General features: G+C 41.1%; 1 protein-coding gene across 14 annotated transcripts in view; it reads right to left on the bottom strand.

Moving 5' to 3' along the window:
* MSI2 (musashi RNA binding protein 2) overlaps positions 1 to 16,910 on the bottom strand; it is a 645,448-nt gene that overhangs the window by 47,087 nt on the left and 581,451 nt on the right. For 8 of the 14 annotated variants that reach the window (XM_034420743.3, XM_034420732.3, XM_087889750.1 and 5 more), the window contains one exon: positions 12,125 to 12,187. In XM_034420743.3, the coding sequence (XP_034276634.1) occupies positions 12,125 to 12,187 (63 nt within the window). Of the gene's footprint in view, positions 1 to 12,124; positions 12,188 to 13,472; positions 13,497 to 16,910 lie in introns of all 14 variants that reach the window. The other 6 variants (XM_034420731.3, XM_034420734.3, XM_034420737.3 and 3 more) reach the window with 1 other exon arrangement.

The raw sequence follows: 16,910 nt of genomic DNA, 5'->3' as shown, positions 1-16,910 counted from the left end.
CCATTTCACTTGGAGGGTCTGAGGATTCCTGCCTTAGGCAGGGAATTGGACTAGAAGTCTCAAAGATCCCCTCTAAGTCTATGATTCTCCTGCATAATCTAATCAGATTATCTATCTATCTGCATCTCTACTTGCCTTGTGCTCTAAATGGTTTGAGGCAAGTTAAGCATGGTTCTGAGATGAAAGGCTACAGATATTGCCTGGGCTGGAAAGCATCAAACAGTACTGGAAAACCATTTCTATATGTAAACTCCATCTAGTTTGGCCAACTGCTATATTTGTTGCTGTGATTGGAGTTATTTATTTATTTATTGGTTCGATTTATATGCCGCCCTTCTCCGGAGACTCAGGGCGGCTTACAATGCATTAAGCAATAGCCTTCATACTTTTGTATATACCTGCTTAGTAGGGCTTTCGGTCCCCCCTAAGCGGTTGCCTTTTTTATACAAAGTCAGTTAATTGCCCCCACAATCCGGGTCCTCATTTTACCTACCTTGAAAGGATGGAAGGCTGAGTCAACCTTGAGCCTGGTGAGATTGGAACTTGCAGTAATTGTAGGCAGCTGGTGCTACTTAACAGCACTTTAGTCTGCTGTGCCACCAAAGCAACGTTATGCAACGTTGTAGGGGACCACAATATTCAGGGAGGCCAATTTAAATTGGATGCAATTTTTGGAAGGACTAGATGGAAACAGCTATCGGTTTCCAAGGGAAAGATGCAGGGCAGACCCTTTGACATTGCTCCATCAAGAAAAAAAAATGAGTTATGTGAACTAGCTTTTCCAGAGCCTACTAAGAACAAAGTAAAAACCATACAGTGATTTTTGGTCTTTTCAGTCGCAGGGCTATTCAGAAACATGTGAAGTGTGTGAAATGAGGCACCCTGCAAGTCAGAGCAGATTGCATAGGAGGAGTGTTTGCCCATTGAGAATAATTCCACTGATTGAAATGGCTATTAAAAGTTAGTGACTACATCATTAAGGATTTACTTATATCATATTTAAGTCTGCATTCCAGGGCTGGCCACTAATTATGCTGGAAATGATTTGTCAAGTGCCCTGGCTTTTGAATTAAAACCAAAAGTGATTAAAAGCTAATGTTTTACCCATCAACAGAATCTACTGAAATATCTATAGCAGGGGTCAGAACTTGAATACCACAATGGTGGACAATTACACGTCATTGTGTGATAGAGTGGAGGCTTTAAGGAAGAAGAAAATGGTTTGCATAGCCAAAAAAAGAAATTGTATAGCTGCATATCTCACAAGGTAATGTGGAGATATTCAGTAATGGACTTCCCCAAATTACCATTGATTAGTGTGAGGCTCAAGAAGAAATTGTTATGATTTTAAATTAGTTTCCCCATAGACCTCCTTAAGGGAACCCAGACACTAAAACCACATAGGGAATAAGGTATCAGGCTAGCATTTTCCTGTTAGTTAAGATTTTGTTTTTCTTCTTAGAGTTTTTCCCACAAGTGCAAAATCAGATAAACCAATTGTTATAGATCAGGGATCTCCAACCTTGGCAACTTTAAGACTTATGGACTTTAACTCCCAGAATTCTGGGAGTTGAAGTCCACAAGCCTTAAAGTTGCCAAAGTTGGAGACCCCTGTTACAGATGGCCTTCAGAGGCAGTTCCACTACATCAAGGCTAAAACCTTGATTTTCTTGCATTGGTTCAACCTTTTTTGAAGGCCAGTCAAGCTGGTAGGTAGCAAGCACATCTTGTTCTGATAAATTCCAAAATTTAATTAATGACAGGGCTTAAAACAAGTTGGCCAGCATGTCCCTGCATCCAGGCCCGCAGCATAAGGACAACAAAGGGATCTTAACTCATATAGATAATTCACTGTACCATGTCTGCAGTTGAAGGATAACCAAATGCTTCTTGATCAATGTGTATATTGACAAAGATCTCTAGCTTAATCATCTTGGTTAAGATAGCTGAGCTGAGACTTGGAAGTCTTTCAGGTCTTATCCAATCTGGGTCTCTCCAGATGGGCAATGCTACAACTTTTGTCCAGCAGGCTGGTAGACCCCAAGTTGAAAAAGGCTGCTATGAAATTCAGCTCTTGGGTAGTATCTTCCATCTATATATTTTAAGAAACGTTTTAATCTACAATCTATAGTTACTACAATCGCTGTGACAACATCTAGCATAGGGTTGCAATCTAGACTACAGCTTTATATGTGGGAACTAACTAGATGATAAAGAAGAAAAATAGAGGTCACAGGTCTGAAAATGAAACTTTGGGACTCCAAAATTTAAAATATGCAACTTCAGTGTTACACAGACAAAAAACCAAAGAGGACCGCCTCAATTTTATGCAAGCAGGTTTATGGCAGATGGAGGCTTGGAATTCAGCCTATATATATTGTAGTATCATAATTATAGTTACTGACCAGTTATTTGGACAGTTTCTGGGGGAAAAAAAAAGAAAGAGAGCAAAGCTCAAAAGTAGATATATAGAACATTTCTAGAAGATTAACAGAAAAACTGTAAATAAAAGTACCATACAAACAGTTGAATACTAACAGATCCAAATACTTAATGCTAATTAATTATAAGACTATTTTGTCAATATATATAACTATTGTGACCATGACATGTAACAGACAGACTTAAAACATAAAACAGCATAGAAAGGAATAAGAAAATAGTGTATATTTATGATATCCTAAAATTAGAAGTGTTTTCCTCCATAAATAAATCAGGAAGAGATGGCAGTTCCTGGCTAAACTGGTCAGGGAAGTGTGGGTACTGCAAGGAGGGTGGCAGGCAGATGCTAGGGAGTGCGAGTGGGCAGGTGGGGGGCATGGGTGGGCAGAGCAGGCACTGCAGGTGGGTCGGGGAGCAAACTGCAACATTCCCTGATGGCTTTCCCATTGCCTTTGCTTGTGGGAAGCTTGCAGGGAAAGTTGCAAACAATGATCATGTGATTGTGATGTCGTATTCACGAGCTGGGTGCCTGAGCACCTGGATCGCGATCATATTACTGCAGTAGCTATAACTTCATGGACTGGTTGTAAGTCCCATTGTTCAGCACTGTCATAATTTTGAATGGTCACTGAACAAGTGGTTGAATGTCAAGGACTATCTATACCAGGGGTCTCCAAACGTGGCAACTTTAAGACTTGTGGACTTCAACTCCCAGAATTCCTCAGCCAGCTTTGCTGAGGAATTCTGGGAGTTGAAGTCCACAAGTCTTAAAGTTGCCACGTTTGGAGACCCCTGATCTATACTATGGAAGAAGTTCACTATGTCCTTATCATTATAGTTGGCCTTGTCAGAAACAGATTTACACCAGATTCTAGAATGTTGGAATAGTATGCCAAAATATGTGAAGGCTGAAATCTGGTTTACATTATTTTGTTTAGGCACCATAGATGCTTGCAGCAAAGTCAACCGAAGAGGGATGAGAATACTGCCCCTCACTCTTTCTGAATAGATGTCAATAAATGTTGTCCACTACTTCTATAATTTTATTGACTTATTAGATTTATTATGGCTACCCGATTGTGAAAGACGTTGGACAACATCTTAATGCAGCAAAGTAATTTTTGATCTATGGATGAATGACGCAACTTTTATCAGAGTCTTTCTCTAGGGATGGAATCAACAAACGGATTAAATCAATAAAAACGGATTAAATCAATAAAAGGGACGTATAAGGACTGAGAGTATACATTCATGTATTTCTCTGCTGGGAACTGAAAGAGACCCTGACCTGCATATATGTTGGCCTCATATTCTATGGGACGGAGAGGTGTGCTTCTCTGAACGGATGGACAAACGTGAAGTTTTCCCAATGTCATTCTGCCTGCTGGGTCAAAAGAAATATTTACAGAGCCAACTATTTTCTTTTCAACAGGAGATGGAATCAAAATTAATACAGCATTATGATGCCTAATATTTTTTTTTCTTTTGGCAATTGCTGTGATTTTTAGCAATTCCCAAAGAGCAATATGGTTGAAAAATACCTTTTGTCAGATGGTACATTAGGTTTGGATTAGCCAGAATGGCTTGGAGTTAGACGTCATGCATTTTCCAGTTAGTCAAATGCTAATATTTAAAAAGTATTCTTCTAGGTAACTGCTCTGCACTGTACAAAAACAAACAAACAAACCTGGCTGTGAGTTATCTCAAATCTCCCTGCAAAGACACCCATCAGCATTCTGCGGACCCAAACCAACTCTTCTGCCATTTTTTTTTAGGGGACAAAAACACTCCTATAATTTTCCAACAACAGAAGTGTTGACTGACCAGATTAATTATGTTCAAGTGCTGGGGTTAAGCATATAAAAAGAATTGCAACTTCCTAGACTCTTTTCTGCTTTGCTAATTTTGAGATACATTTCCCATCTAATTTCCTTTGCCTTGGACAGAAAACAGCAGGTCCTGATTTAGTTCACGGAGGGCCAAGGTAGATAACTGTGTCTCTGGTATATGAGATTTGTGACTGCATTCTATCGGTAAGGGAAGAGTAGATCTTCAGCTAAGAGACAGAGTTTGTGATTTGGGGGGCAAGAGTAATTTCTAAATGCACATGGAAAGAATATTTAAGGTATGCTTCTTTCAGCTCAGTGTATCAACCTAGACTCCAGACTGCACATGATCTGTGAAGCAAATACGGTAAACATCACCAGTGTTCCTTCAGGGAAGATGCTGAACAAGATAGAAGGGGAACCATCACGTATGATGCCTCCTCTCAGTAGGATGGGCTGACAAAACAGCAGCTGCCACGAAGCAAATGTAATGCGGCATTCAGGACCTGAATTACCATCTGCCAACCTTGCCCACTCCTGCTCATTTGGAAAACAATTTTGAGAAGCTGAGTACGAAAAACTGGATGCAAGGGAGGGAAAAAAGGAGGAGGAGGAGGAGAAAAGGAAAGGACGAGGAGAAAAGGAAATGAACGAAAAGAAAAAAAGACGGTTTGCAGGCTCAGTGATGAAGATGGTGATACTTGTCTGGAACTCTCCTAATATTGGCGGCTCATGAAATGTTCGCCCGTAGAGTTAAGAGAGGTTATTCTCCTAAAATTCATCCAAGTTGTGGAACTGAAGGGTAAGGGAGTGAATATCACTTGTGTCAAGTGCTGCATTTGCAATGTAGTCCAATTTGTATTTTGGATCTAAAACCAATTCCCTTGTGCCTCAGTATAGCCTGACAGACAGTCGTCGTACATACGCTTCATGATCTCCTATGGGCAGTTTCCCTGCTCTCCCAGCCTAGCTTAGGTTCTGCAGAAAGGATTCAGAGCCCTAATCTAATAGTAAAACAGGTGACGTTCTGGTGGAAGCCATGCCTGTACAATGCTTATGGCAATGAAACTTGGTCTTGTACCCTAAGACACTTACCTGTAGGTAACTCCCACTGACCTAAGTGGGAACTACACACAAGGAAGTGTACTTATCATTAAAATGTTGACTCTTTTTTCTTCTTTTACAATCAAAAACAAAGTAACATTGCTTTTACCATGGTCAATTAACTACTACCGCCATCACAGCACTGATGATTTTCAAGTTAAATTTGGTAGGACCAAGTTTAGGAAATTAATGGACATTGTACTGTGGCTCCAAAGAATTTAGCAGAAGTTCTTGTACAGAGAGGCCTATCCTTCTTCCAGTCAACCATGGCTACCCTCGGACTATCATGCTCTTTCAAGTTGACAATCACCTATAATATCAACTCAACAATGCATGTTCTACAACTACGTCTACTGCTACCAGTTACGACTACTACAAGGGCATGCATTTAGTTCAGTCCCACAGATACATGACACTCTAAGAACAGGCAAGGGGAGATGTGAGATGTTTTACGAACGACAAGTGTTTCAGTTTTATAAAGTAAGGAAAAGCAATAATAGAAAAAACAAAAGAGAGAAAAAAGTGTACTAAAGGAAAATAATAATAGAAAAAGACATTTTTCAAGAGTTGGATATGAGTCGTTCCTTGAATCGTTTTATCTCAACAAGCAAAGGAAACATGCAACCAGCTGCTACTAACAAGAAGCTGGACACAGAGAGAGGATTAATAGGTGTGGACAAACCTTCCTGCTGAGCGTGCTCAGGAGAGCGTTTGAGAGGAGCGCACGTCCCAATGTAAGAGAGGCCGGAAAGAGTGCCTCAGAGATTTGCCCTCTCTCACAGCAGCCCCAACCAAGCAAGAGAGAAAACAACAAGAACATAACTGCTCACACTCACCATCGAGGTCATGTCATTAGATTGTGTTACAGCCGGCAAGTATAAAGGACAGTACGGAACAGTGGAACTTAGGACTGAAGAAGCTTTGGGGGGCTCTGGTCAAATAAAGGGAGGACCAAAGTAGGACTTAATAGTAACTTTCATATTTTTTTTTTAAGCAGCCTTCTCCAGCCTGCTGGCCTCCAGAATGACAGGATTGATAAGCCAATGCATCTTGATGGGAGAAGGCTGGTTAGGAAGATTGTCTACCACAATAAATAGGATCAGGTAAGTTAATTTGGGAACCCCCTCCAGAGCCAGGTAGCAGGATCTCTGGCCCATTCATTTTTCCAACCAGGAGAAAGAGAAAGGGAAAGCTCACAACATCATCAAGACTTAAAATAGCTGCCACCAATCTGGGAATTCTGAGAGTTGAGGATCAACACATCTAGAGGGTACTAGGCTGGAGAAGGCCATGTTGGAAATATCTGACAAAGTATTTTTTTTTCCTGCCATACATTCTCCCGTCTAAGGAATTCCAAATGAAATCATATGATTTGACCTTCCCTTGAGCAACTGATACCTCTACAAAGGGGAATACAGACATGGTCCAAACCAGATAATAGGGACATTCATTTTCTGGAATGGAAGAATGTAGACCTCTTTTCCACCAATTAAAGTATGAAGTGGGAGTGTCACCTGGAATCTTTTAGATCCAAAGGCCTAAATTAGCCCAATGTGGATACACAATTCCATATAGGGGCATTCATTCTACACGCTGCCTTCACTACATGGAGGAGGGAGATAATCACTTGCCCACTCCATGGACAACTGATAGTTAAACATCTGAACTGGGCCACAGAGGGAAAAGCAAAACAGATTACAGATGCTGAAAGTCTGCCAGAGGAAATAATCATCTTGATCCTACAGTATCTTGACAATCAACAGAACTGCCTTTCTATACAAGTGATTTTAGAAAAAACCCGTGTAAGTGTCATCTCTCATCAAGCTGAATGGAGAAGCCATTTTTCATGTAATCTGTATCTTTTCAATATTGGAACAAAAATACCATACTGATAGTGAAATTGCTTCAGAGGTCATTGTTCTAAAATGCAGGCTCATGCCAATGTAACTCAGAACCTGGTTCATTCTAACCATGACGAGAATAAGTACAGCATTAATTTTTTGAAGCGGATACCAAAGCCTGGGATATACAGAGAAGAGATCGTGTTTTGGGACTAAAGTGGACACGTTTGTTATTTTGAGAGCAGACTTGGGGCATTTAAAGAAATGGCAGCCACAGAGAGATTCCTCATCCATATAATTGTTGGTGCAATAAGTGATTGCAATACATATTAATTTACTATAAGGCAAATGTGTGAGATCTTCCCTTGCCTGCTTTTCTCTTCTACCAGGATACTTTCAATTAATCCTGAACTTTCTGTTTCTGGACAAGCAGGCATATTTTATCAACAAACCATAAGGCTGTAGTCATTTATTATTTATATTTCTTTTTAAAAAAGCCTTTGATGAACATAAAATCTGGGCATTTCTGGGCACAGATGACTCTGGAGCTAGTATTCTGTTTTGTAGAATAGCAAATTTCTTTTAAATTTTGTCTGAAGTATTTAAAACATTAAACAGTAGAATGGGCAGGGGACCTGGAGGAAATGATATCCACAAGCAGCACAATTTTGGAACCCACTGTAGTTTAAAATATTATAGTTACAATAAAGCTAGGTCACCATTCCTACTTAGAATCAGGAAAACAGAGAGAAATCTCTGTGTTTTATCTGGTCACTGAAGATAAGTAAGATTTCAGTGATAAAACTCTATCACAGAACATGCCAACTCTGGTTAGAGTGCTCAACTAGGCAGGCCCCAGCCAAATTTTATCAGATGTGAAGGCAACACGAAGAGTTAACTGTTTAGTTGTTGTGAGTTGCCCTAGACTTGTTGGGAATTGGATGGCATAGACATTTTTTATAAACCAACCAACCTTGAATGAGTTTCTCTCACAACTCTTTTAGCCTAACCCATGTCCAAGGACTGCTGGGAGAAATGTTATCTTTATTCAATTTAGACCAACCAGGGATGTTCACTGGAAGTTTTTTTTTAAAAAAATAGTCAAGATAGTAGCCACAACTCCAAGATTGAGGCTCTTCCCTTTTTTAAGTGAGCTGGAAAAGGGAATGGGGGTTTTGGCCACATGGCTCTTGGCTGCAACCTTGTCTCCTGAACATTTGAATGTTCCCCTAGGGCAGGGATGGGCAAATGTGGCTCTTTTACAACCTGTGGACTTCAACTCCCAGAATTCCTGAGACAGCCAAACTGGCTCAGGAATTCTGGGAGTTGAAGTCCACAGGTTGTAAAAGAGCCACATTTGGCCTAGGTCTAGGCCTAGGGCATGGGTGTCAAACTCGCTGCGTTACATTGCCATCATGTGATGTGATTTTTCCCATTCATGGAGCTGGGGTGGGCGTGGCCTGTGCGTGAGGCATCCGGCCCACGGACCGCCAGTTTGACAACCCTGCCTAGGAGGAATCCCCAAGTTTTCAATCCTGTCTTTCCTCTCAAAGTGGCTAACGTCCATCTGTCTATTGTTAAAAACACCTAATCAATTTTTTTAAAAAAATTAATAAATGCCTGCTAAAAGAGAGTTGTCTTTAAATGTTCTCTTCTAAATGCTATGGGAATTGGGGAGAAACTCAGCTGCAAAATCAGCAAGTCCTTCCTTACATGCCAGTCACTGGTAATGTGGCACCTAAGGGGCCTTTCCTTTTAAAAGCCAAGCCCAAGCAGGTACACAAGAACAGCAGTGTCCCCCGAGACAATCAGGGCCTAAGCTGTTCGGGCTTTATGATCCATACTCGACAAGCTACTGATAACCAGGGAAAATCTTTCCGCGCAGGCATCGTACAATCACCTTAATCAAGAGGAAATCCCTAAGAGCTGGGTAAATTGAAGGCTTACCATTTGGACATTAACTTTCGTGCACCTTATGATACAGATGGAGGGGTTTAACTTTAGGTAGTCTTAACACGCTCCAGTTGATGCCACCTGGGTTATATTGCTGTAATCCTCAAAAATTGAGGGCAATTGGTTCCATTTTTTCTTCTTCATTTCCTCTTCTCCTTTAATGAATCAGGTCTGAGCCCCAATATGAAACCTACTTTACTCCACTGGCCCTGAATCCATTTCACTATCAATGCTACACATCTCTTTGATAACAATAGCTATCAAATAGTCTCTGATGCAGGGAACTCCTTCTGAATATGCATCTTTTCTCCCTCTGTGGCAGAATATGGGAGCAGATTTGCACAGAAGTCTTCCGTAGGGTACCATACTGATCTTTACACTTGCCATATAGATTGGTGTTAATTTGGGTTAGATTTAGTTTTGTATCACAGGTTAATTTTAAAAAAAATAACCCCACCAAATTACAAAATATTGGTTTTAAAAAAATGTAAAAAAGCAAATTATTTCAAGCAGAGAAGCAGGTGAGTTACAGTAATATTCCAATCAAAATTGGACCTCCACGAATGTCGAAGTTAATCGCCTAAACTTTTCTAAGAGCAAATTCATGATACCTTTGCAAAATAAAACTGCAATTGTATTGGGGGAAAAAGCATAGGAAAGGGGTGTGAAAACTGTAGATCTTTTGTTTGCATCAAGGATAAAATCAGTTTAAAAGCAGAATACAGAAAATACCAAAGGAAAAATAATATTACCATAGGTATTTAGCAAATCAACCTCACTGCGCTCAAATTGGACATCATCCCCTTATTCAAGTAACATTAAAATGGTATTAAATTATCCTTTGTAGCCTTGAAAGCAGTGCCAGTTTGCATGGAACGGAGTTCTCTAAACATCTCACTTTGGAAATCCAGCCTTCTCCCAAGTTCTCTTGGGGAGCATTAAATGCTTGGCAGCCCTTTCCATTTTGGGGGCAGGAGTTGGAATTTGATCTGAAGAGACCTAGCTAAATGGGTACAGAAGTCCCACACCTATGAACAAGCTTCATCAGGAGAGGGCTGAATAAAACTATCGCCTCCCCACCCCCGCCCTCCCCAATTCTTTGCTCCAGGTCTCAATGCATTACCATTTGGCTGGGGGGCTGGGGAGGCACAAGAATGTGGTCTCCAATTGCTTCTTGCTCCCTGACCCAACTACCCAGTTAAAATTAGCAAAAAACAAATGGCCGAAGACAGCAGGCATTCTACAGAGATTAGCAAGCAAGGCAGATTAGGGAGCAATTAAACTCAGTGAAAGCAGCAAGCCCACCCCTGGTCCTTGCTCAGCCGTTAGAATTTGAAGGTGTAAACAAGCCAATGCAGGAAAAGAAAAGGGTTTGGTAAGTCTTAACAGCCCTCTCATGATGGAATCAAAATGCTTAATTATACATTTTTTTAAAAAAAAAAAAATCGCCAATGTAAATCGATGATTTAACTCCTCCCTTTAGTGGGAGTGACAGACAGTGGAGGGTGGGGAAAATGTGGAGCTTGTCATGAGCGGACAGTAAAGAAAAGGGTGAACATTTTTCACAAAACTTGGCCCAGAGTTTGCAGAAGGTAACAAATGCTGAAAATGATATCCAAGTTAAAGATGTGTCTGGAACAAATGCAGTTTTTGGACAGAATTGTCATCATTTTTCCCTGGAGTAAATGGTCACTTATTCAAGTCCCCAGACTGCACTTCAAATTTCCACACTACTGTATAGCCCAGTGTTGGCGAATCTTTTTGGCACCGAGTGCCAAAACGGGAGCGTGTGTGAGCGCGGGGAGGAGCACCAGAAAATGGAAGAGCAGCTCCCCGGCGTGCATGCGTGGGAGCGCCGGAACCCAAAGACCAACAGGTGACGGCTGGCGTGCCCGGAGAGATGACTCTGCGTGCCACTTCCGGCACATATGTCATAAGTTCGCCATCACTGGTATAGCCCAATTTAAGTCTTATGCCATGCTGTGACTGAGCCTATTGAGGGCTAAGAATCCAACTGTGGCTTCAGCCTGCCGACATCCAAGCAGACCATGTTTTCCACGGCAACTTTTCACCATCCTTTCCCCATTCCTGCAGCTTTCTTAAGCATCAGGCCAGTTCTGGAGTTGGAGATTTTCCAATTCAGACATCATATTAAATTAGGTTTACATGAGCCACAATATAATTTCGGATCCTGATGTGCTGACCAACTACAAACAATGGTTGTTGTCAGTTCTGATGTCACGCTCAACTGTGGCTTAGCATCATAGCTTGGCGTGAAACAACTGGGAATTATTACTTCTCCAGAATCCCTGTACATATCATTGTCACAGCATTCACGATTCAATGGGAAAAGAGGCAAAGGAAGACTATCTGGTGCTGGAATCACTTATCCTAACCAACTCTTGATTTTTATAATGATAGAAATACAAATTCCCCCTCCTATTCCAGATTCATGAATGAACTATGCAACTGCCAAATCGCTGAGAAAAACTGATTTTAGAGCTACGACAGGCCATCTTCAGAGATCCAATGCTGACACAGATTCTTATGCCCTGATCTTGAATTTTTCAGCATTTAAGGGGCTTGTAAGATTCGAAATATCTGTGCCTTGGACTGGGGGTGTCCTTGAGAATAATACTGCCTTACAAACCTAGTAGTTGCAGATGTAAGTTCCTTGCCCTAGCAGTTGGGAAGCTAGCAGAAGAGGAAATATGACATTGTTAGCCCAGTGCAAACAACTGAGAAATGTCTTTTTTTTTTTTTTCCCTTTTAAATAAAATATCCACCCAACAGCTCCGCAGACTTAGCATCTTTCATGTCCTCGCCTCTGTTTGTAGCATGTGGTTTTGTTTAGTGATCCCTTCCCAAAGGGGAGGCACATCAGGGTAAGTGATGGAAAGCTGTAGCCACACAGAAGGGCTTGTTTCCTGGCCCTGTCTCCTCCAGGGCCTCCCCTACCTGATCCTCTGGCTGCTGCCACCGCTGCTGCTGCTACTGGTCCGTAGGCCGCTGCTGGAAAACCTGGCCATGGGGAAAAATAAAGAGCGTAAGAGGAAAGAGGCAACAGAAAGCTGGTATAATAATGGCTGCAACATAAAGAGGTTGGGGTGAGTAGTTTGGGGAGGTGCCTGGTGGTTGATTCATGTTTTGAGTTTTCAGAGTTTTGGGACTCCTTAAGAGTCAAAGCATTTCAGAGGATATACATCTCTGCAAAGGAGGCAGGTTGCTACCAAATATACATTTTTATTTTTTTTAAAATTTGATTTATATGCCGCCCTTCTCCGGAGACTCAGGGCGGCTTACAATGCGCTAAGCAATAGCCTTCATTCTCTTGTATATTTATACAAAGTCAGCTTATTGCCCCCACAACTGGGTCCTCAATTTACCTACCTTAGAAAGGATGGAAGGCTGAGTCAACCTTGAGCCTTGGCGAGATTCGAACCTGCAGTAATTGCAGGCAGCTGGTCTTAATAACCAGCTTAATAACAGGGTGCCTTAGACCACTACCAAGGCTCTTACATTGGCCCATAACAGAGAAGGCGCTTTCGGAATTTCAGTGTTTTGTTTCCTTTTTGTTTTCTTCTAATGGACAAAAACAATAGAGGCCTGATCATTTGACTGCAGAGATGAGAGGCTGATTTGATCTAAATCAAATTTTTGTCGCAGGATGCTGGCAATGTTTGTGGAGTTCAAAAAGGCTGAGGTGGAAGAAGAGGCTCCCCAACGTATCTCCTCCATATATGACTCTGCCAGTCAACCCCACAGCTTATTGCCTTCTTCCTTCTCCTCACGTTGCAAAATCCCTCCTTCTTTTTCACTTTGCTAGTTCTGAAAGTCATCAGGAAGACTAGCAAAGAGGAAAAAGGTGGGAGGAGGGACCAGGAAGGAAAAGATTGGAAGAGACAGGTGGGCAATATTTTTTTCTGATTAGATTCAAAAAAAAAGAAAAAAAAACACTTTTATTTTCCTAATTTCTTCTGAAAGAATTCAGGTAACGTAACCTGAGACACGCTTCAAAGAGTTTACTCATCTCAGATTTTGATGACCAGTTTGGGTTGTAAAGACAAGAAAAAGGGGACAGCCACAGTCAGGGAATAAACTGTTATTTGTCATGTAAATAACTGCAGGCCAAAGGTGAAACAATAAAAGAGAAAATAGAAAAACAGAGAGCCAAAGAACTACAAGTGCTCTAATTCTAAATCTACTCCCATAGCTACATATATTGCTACCAGAAAAAAATGCACAGAGATCAACAGGCTTAAAGTATCTCTAAACTACTGAAAAAGATCAATTAAGAGAGACATACTTGCATTTAAATATGGTAATAGGGCTGTTGGGGAAAAAAAAATTTCTATGTAAATAAGTACAGAACTACCTCTAGCTACCCTGGGATGTTTTCCATCACCATCCCATAGAACATTGGTTTAAAGACAGCAAACCCCATCTTATGAAATACAGATTTTAAATGACATTTTGCTTCAGTAATAGCAGCAACTGATTTCTGAGTTTGGAAGAACCGGATGGGAAAGAGAAACTATATGCAGGATTTAAGTTCAAGATTAGGCATATTGTACCTTATATATGGGCTACAACAAATACCAATGGCCACAAATGCAGATGGCAGCATAGAGAAGAAAGTTTTACTGTAATATTCCTTTTGGTGCCACCTAGGAGCCATTTGGAATTCTGCATCCCAGCTGCTAAGATCGGTAGACACCTCCCTCCCCCTCAAATATTTTCAGCATGTCATCTCAGATATAAAATTCTGGCCACTGCAACTTCTACATTGGAAAAGGCTGTTTTATCCAATGCACCGACCTACCCTCATTATCATTATATATTTTTTTACGATACATGGCATCTGGAGAAGATATCAGCAGTCATCAGGAGCAATAGAAGAAAGATACTTCCTAGGCCAGGAGTCAGCAACCCGCGGCTCTGGAGCCGCATGTGGCTCCTTTATCTCTCTGCTGCGGCTCCCTGTCACTCAAAATATGTGTCACGACCGCCAATGTGCGACACCCGCCGGCACACAATTTATTGAGCTTTTCTACCCCAGTAAGCCAAGCATGGATAAATAAGTTTTTTTATACATAGCATAAAGGTAAAAAATGATATTTTTTATTTATTTATTTATTTTTTAAAATTTTTATACCGCCCCCTCTCCTGAAGTACTTGGGGCGGTGAACAGCCAAAATTAAAAAACATACAATATAAACATTAAAATACTATAAAAACGGAATTAAATTTATCTTTGGCTTCCCCCAATTTAAAACCCCTTACCCCTAAAATTCACCAATTAAAAGATATATGCAGTGTTATCTTCATTTTAGATATTAAAAGGGTTTTGTGGCTCCCGGTGTTTTCTTTTCTGTGGGAAACAGGTCCAAATGCTCTTTGAGTGTTTAAGGTTGCCAACCCCTGTCCTAGGCTGTGTTTATCAAATTTATTTGCCGCCCATCTTGCGGTTCAAGGCATTCAAGGTATACTGAAAGGCAGAGCTTTTAATCTATTGCAAGGATTGTTTTCTAAACTGGACGATGGCAAACTTTTGCCGGGTTCCCACTGGGGATGACTTCTACTAGTTCTAGAGGTGACAATATTATTTGGGATGAAACTGGAGCACAGGAATGCTCCAAGATGTGTTTTAAGAGAGTGAATCTGGAAAAATGGCATCATGTTGAAGAGTGGAATTGGAATGGGTGCTGTCCAAGAATAAAAATAAAAATAAAATCATAAATTCTGTGTGAATGATGACTTGTAGGGCTGTGGATGTAGACAGAGCAACAGGGATAAATCCTTAAGATATTGATAAGGTTTCTTTATGGCTAGGAAAATTGTTATAAAGTATGAGTGAAGGCTGCACATGTGCCTGATTATTAATATCATTAATTATAATGATATTGTTTCCTTTCAGAAAAAGCTAATAAGAAATAAAAAAAAAGGGGATTACGCTGTTAAGTGTGTCTGAGAAGTCATTTAGCAGAATTCTGATTGCAAGATAGCTGAGCGGACAATGGAAAGGCAGAGTGACTTTTATGTCAAGCGTGACGTATGCAAACCTGGCATTTGCTTTTCAGCAAGTCACCGAGAAATATATGAATGTGAGAAATAATGTTTACCATGCATTTGTTGATATGCAGATAGTGTTAGATGAAGTGAATAGGCTTGAATAGTTTTGCGCAAATTGAAGGTTGACTGCTGAACGTGATGAGTTGTATATGATGGAAATAAAGCATGCAAGAGAATAAAGTGAGTTCCTGGTGAATAGTTCAACATTGTGCACGAAGGAAGACAAGGATGTATAATGCCTCTTTGGGGGCTTAATATCTTTACAGGTTTATAAAGGAGAACTGTTAAAGTATAACATAAATATTATACTTAGTCCTGTCTCACCCACGTTTTGAAATGTGATCCTCAACATGACATTTAAAGATGGGGAAAAAATGCTGCACATTCTTGTTTACAGCTTTTATCTTCTGACAGTCATCAGTGTGCCCTTCAGAAAAACCATCTCGATACCTCATTTACAAATTCTGCAGAATTGCCCAGAAATTGCGATCTCTAAAGGAAGATAAAATCTTCTACGGCACAGGATCTTATTTTGAAAAGAAAAGAATCTTAACTGAAACTGCCCGAGATACAGTTCCGAGACTATGCTTTAAAGTTTGTGCTGCAGATCCATTCCAGCTGTTTGCCTCCAAGAATGGGAAGAACACCTGCAGGCCATCCTCAGGATGACTTTGGAAGTTTCTTTTTATCGTAACAGATTTTATGACCCTCATTGTGAGGAAGACATGCTTCAAAGCATGCCTAGATCTGCTTGCGATTCGATGGTTCATGTGCTAGGCCCATGATGGCGAACCTATGGCACGCATACATACATGAGCGTTGCCCTAGCTCAGCTGCAGCATGCATGTGTGCGCCAGCCAACTGATTTTCGGGTCTTTCGGGCCCACCTGAAGTCAGGAAACAAGCTGTTTCCGGCCTCTGGGGGGCCTCCGGGGGAGGAGGGGAGAGCCTGTTTTTCACTCTCCCCAGGCTCCAGAGGCTTTCTAGGAGCCTCTGGGGAGGGTGAAAACGGGCCTACTGGGCCCAACGTGCCAAAAGCGGGGGGAACACAGGGGGGTCATGCGCACATGTGTGGGGTGCATTGAATTATGGGTGTGGGCATACACACACGGACTCCCCTGCGCTCCCCCCATTTTTGGCATGCAACGGCAAAAAGGTTAGCCATCACTGTGCTAGGCTTTACAGGAAAAAAGTACTGAGTCCAATTCATGGATCATTCCCTAGTCCAAGAGATGAAGGGATGAAGCGACTTTGTCTTGCTCCCATAATTAACTATAGTGTTCTTTCCCAAATCAATTTAAATTTAACATCCAGGAGTCAATTTTTAAATGTTTCAGAAATTACCTGCAAACTCAAAACGGTTACATCAGGGTTATCACAAACATATCTATCTAGTATCAAGTTCTACTCAAGCCAAATTCAACAGAATCCAACCAATCCCACCCCAACCCCATCATCCATAAGGCACAGCCTCTTGCATGAAGAGGTTCAGGGTAGGAGGAAGTCAGCTGGGCCCAAGCTTGATAGCACTGGTTAAACACCTGTAGCTGATGGTGCATGTATCTCTTGCTGAGGATATCTTTCAAGGACTAGGATGACACATTTTCTTATAATTAAAGGTGTTGCACATTGCTTTTGGGAAAATGCACTTATGTCATGGAAAACTATGATT

Source organism: Pantherophis guttatus, chromosome 1 (assembly GCF_059756535.1).
Source record: "Pantherophis guttatus breed Tessera chromosome 1, ASM5975653v1, whole genome shotgun sequence".
In the NCBI taxonomy this organism is placed as follows: domain Eukaryota; kingdom Metazoa; phylum Chordata; class Lepidosauria; order Squamata; family Colubridae; genus Pantherophis; species Pantherophis guttatus.
Note: the sequence above shows the minus strand (reverse complement) of the source record. Positions and strands in the feature narration are given on the sequence as shown.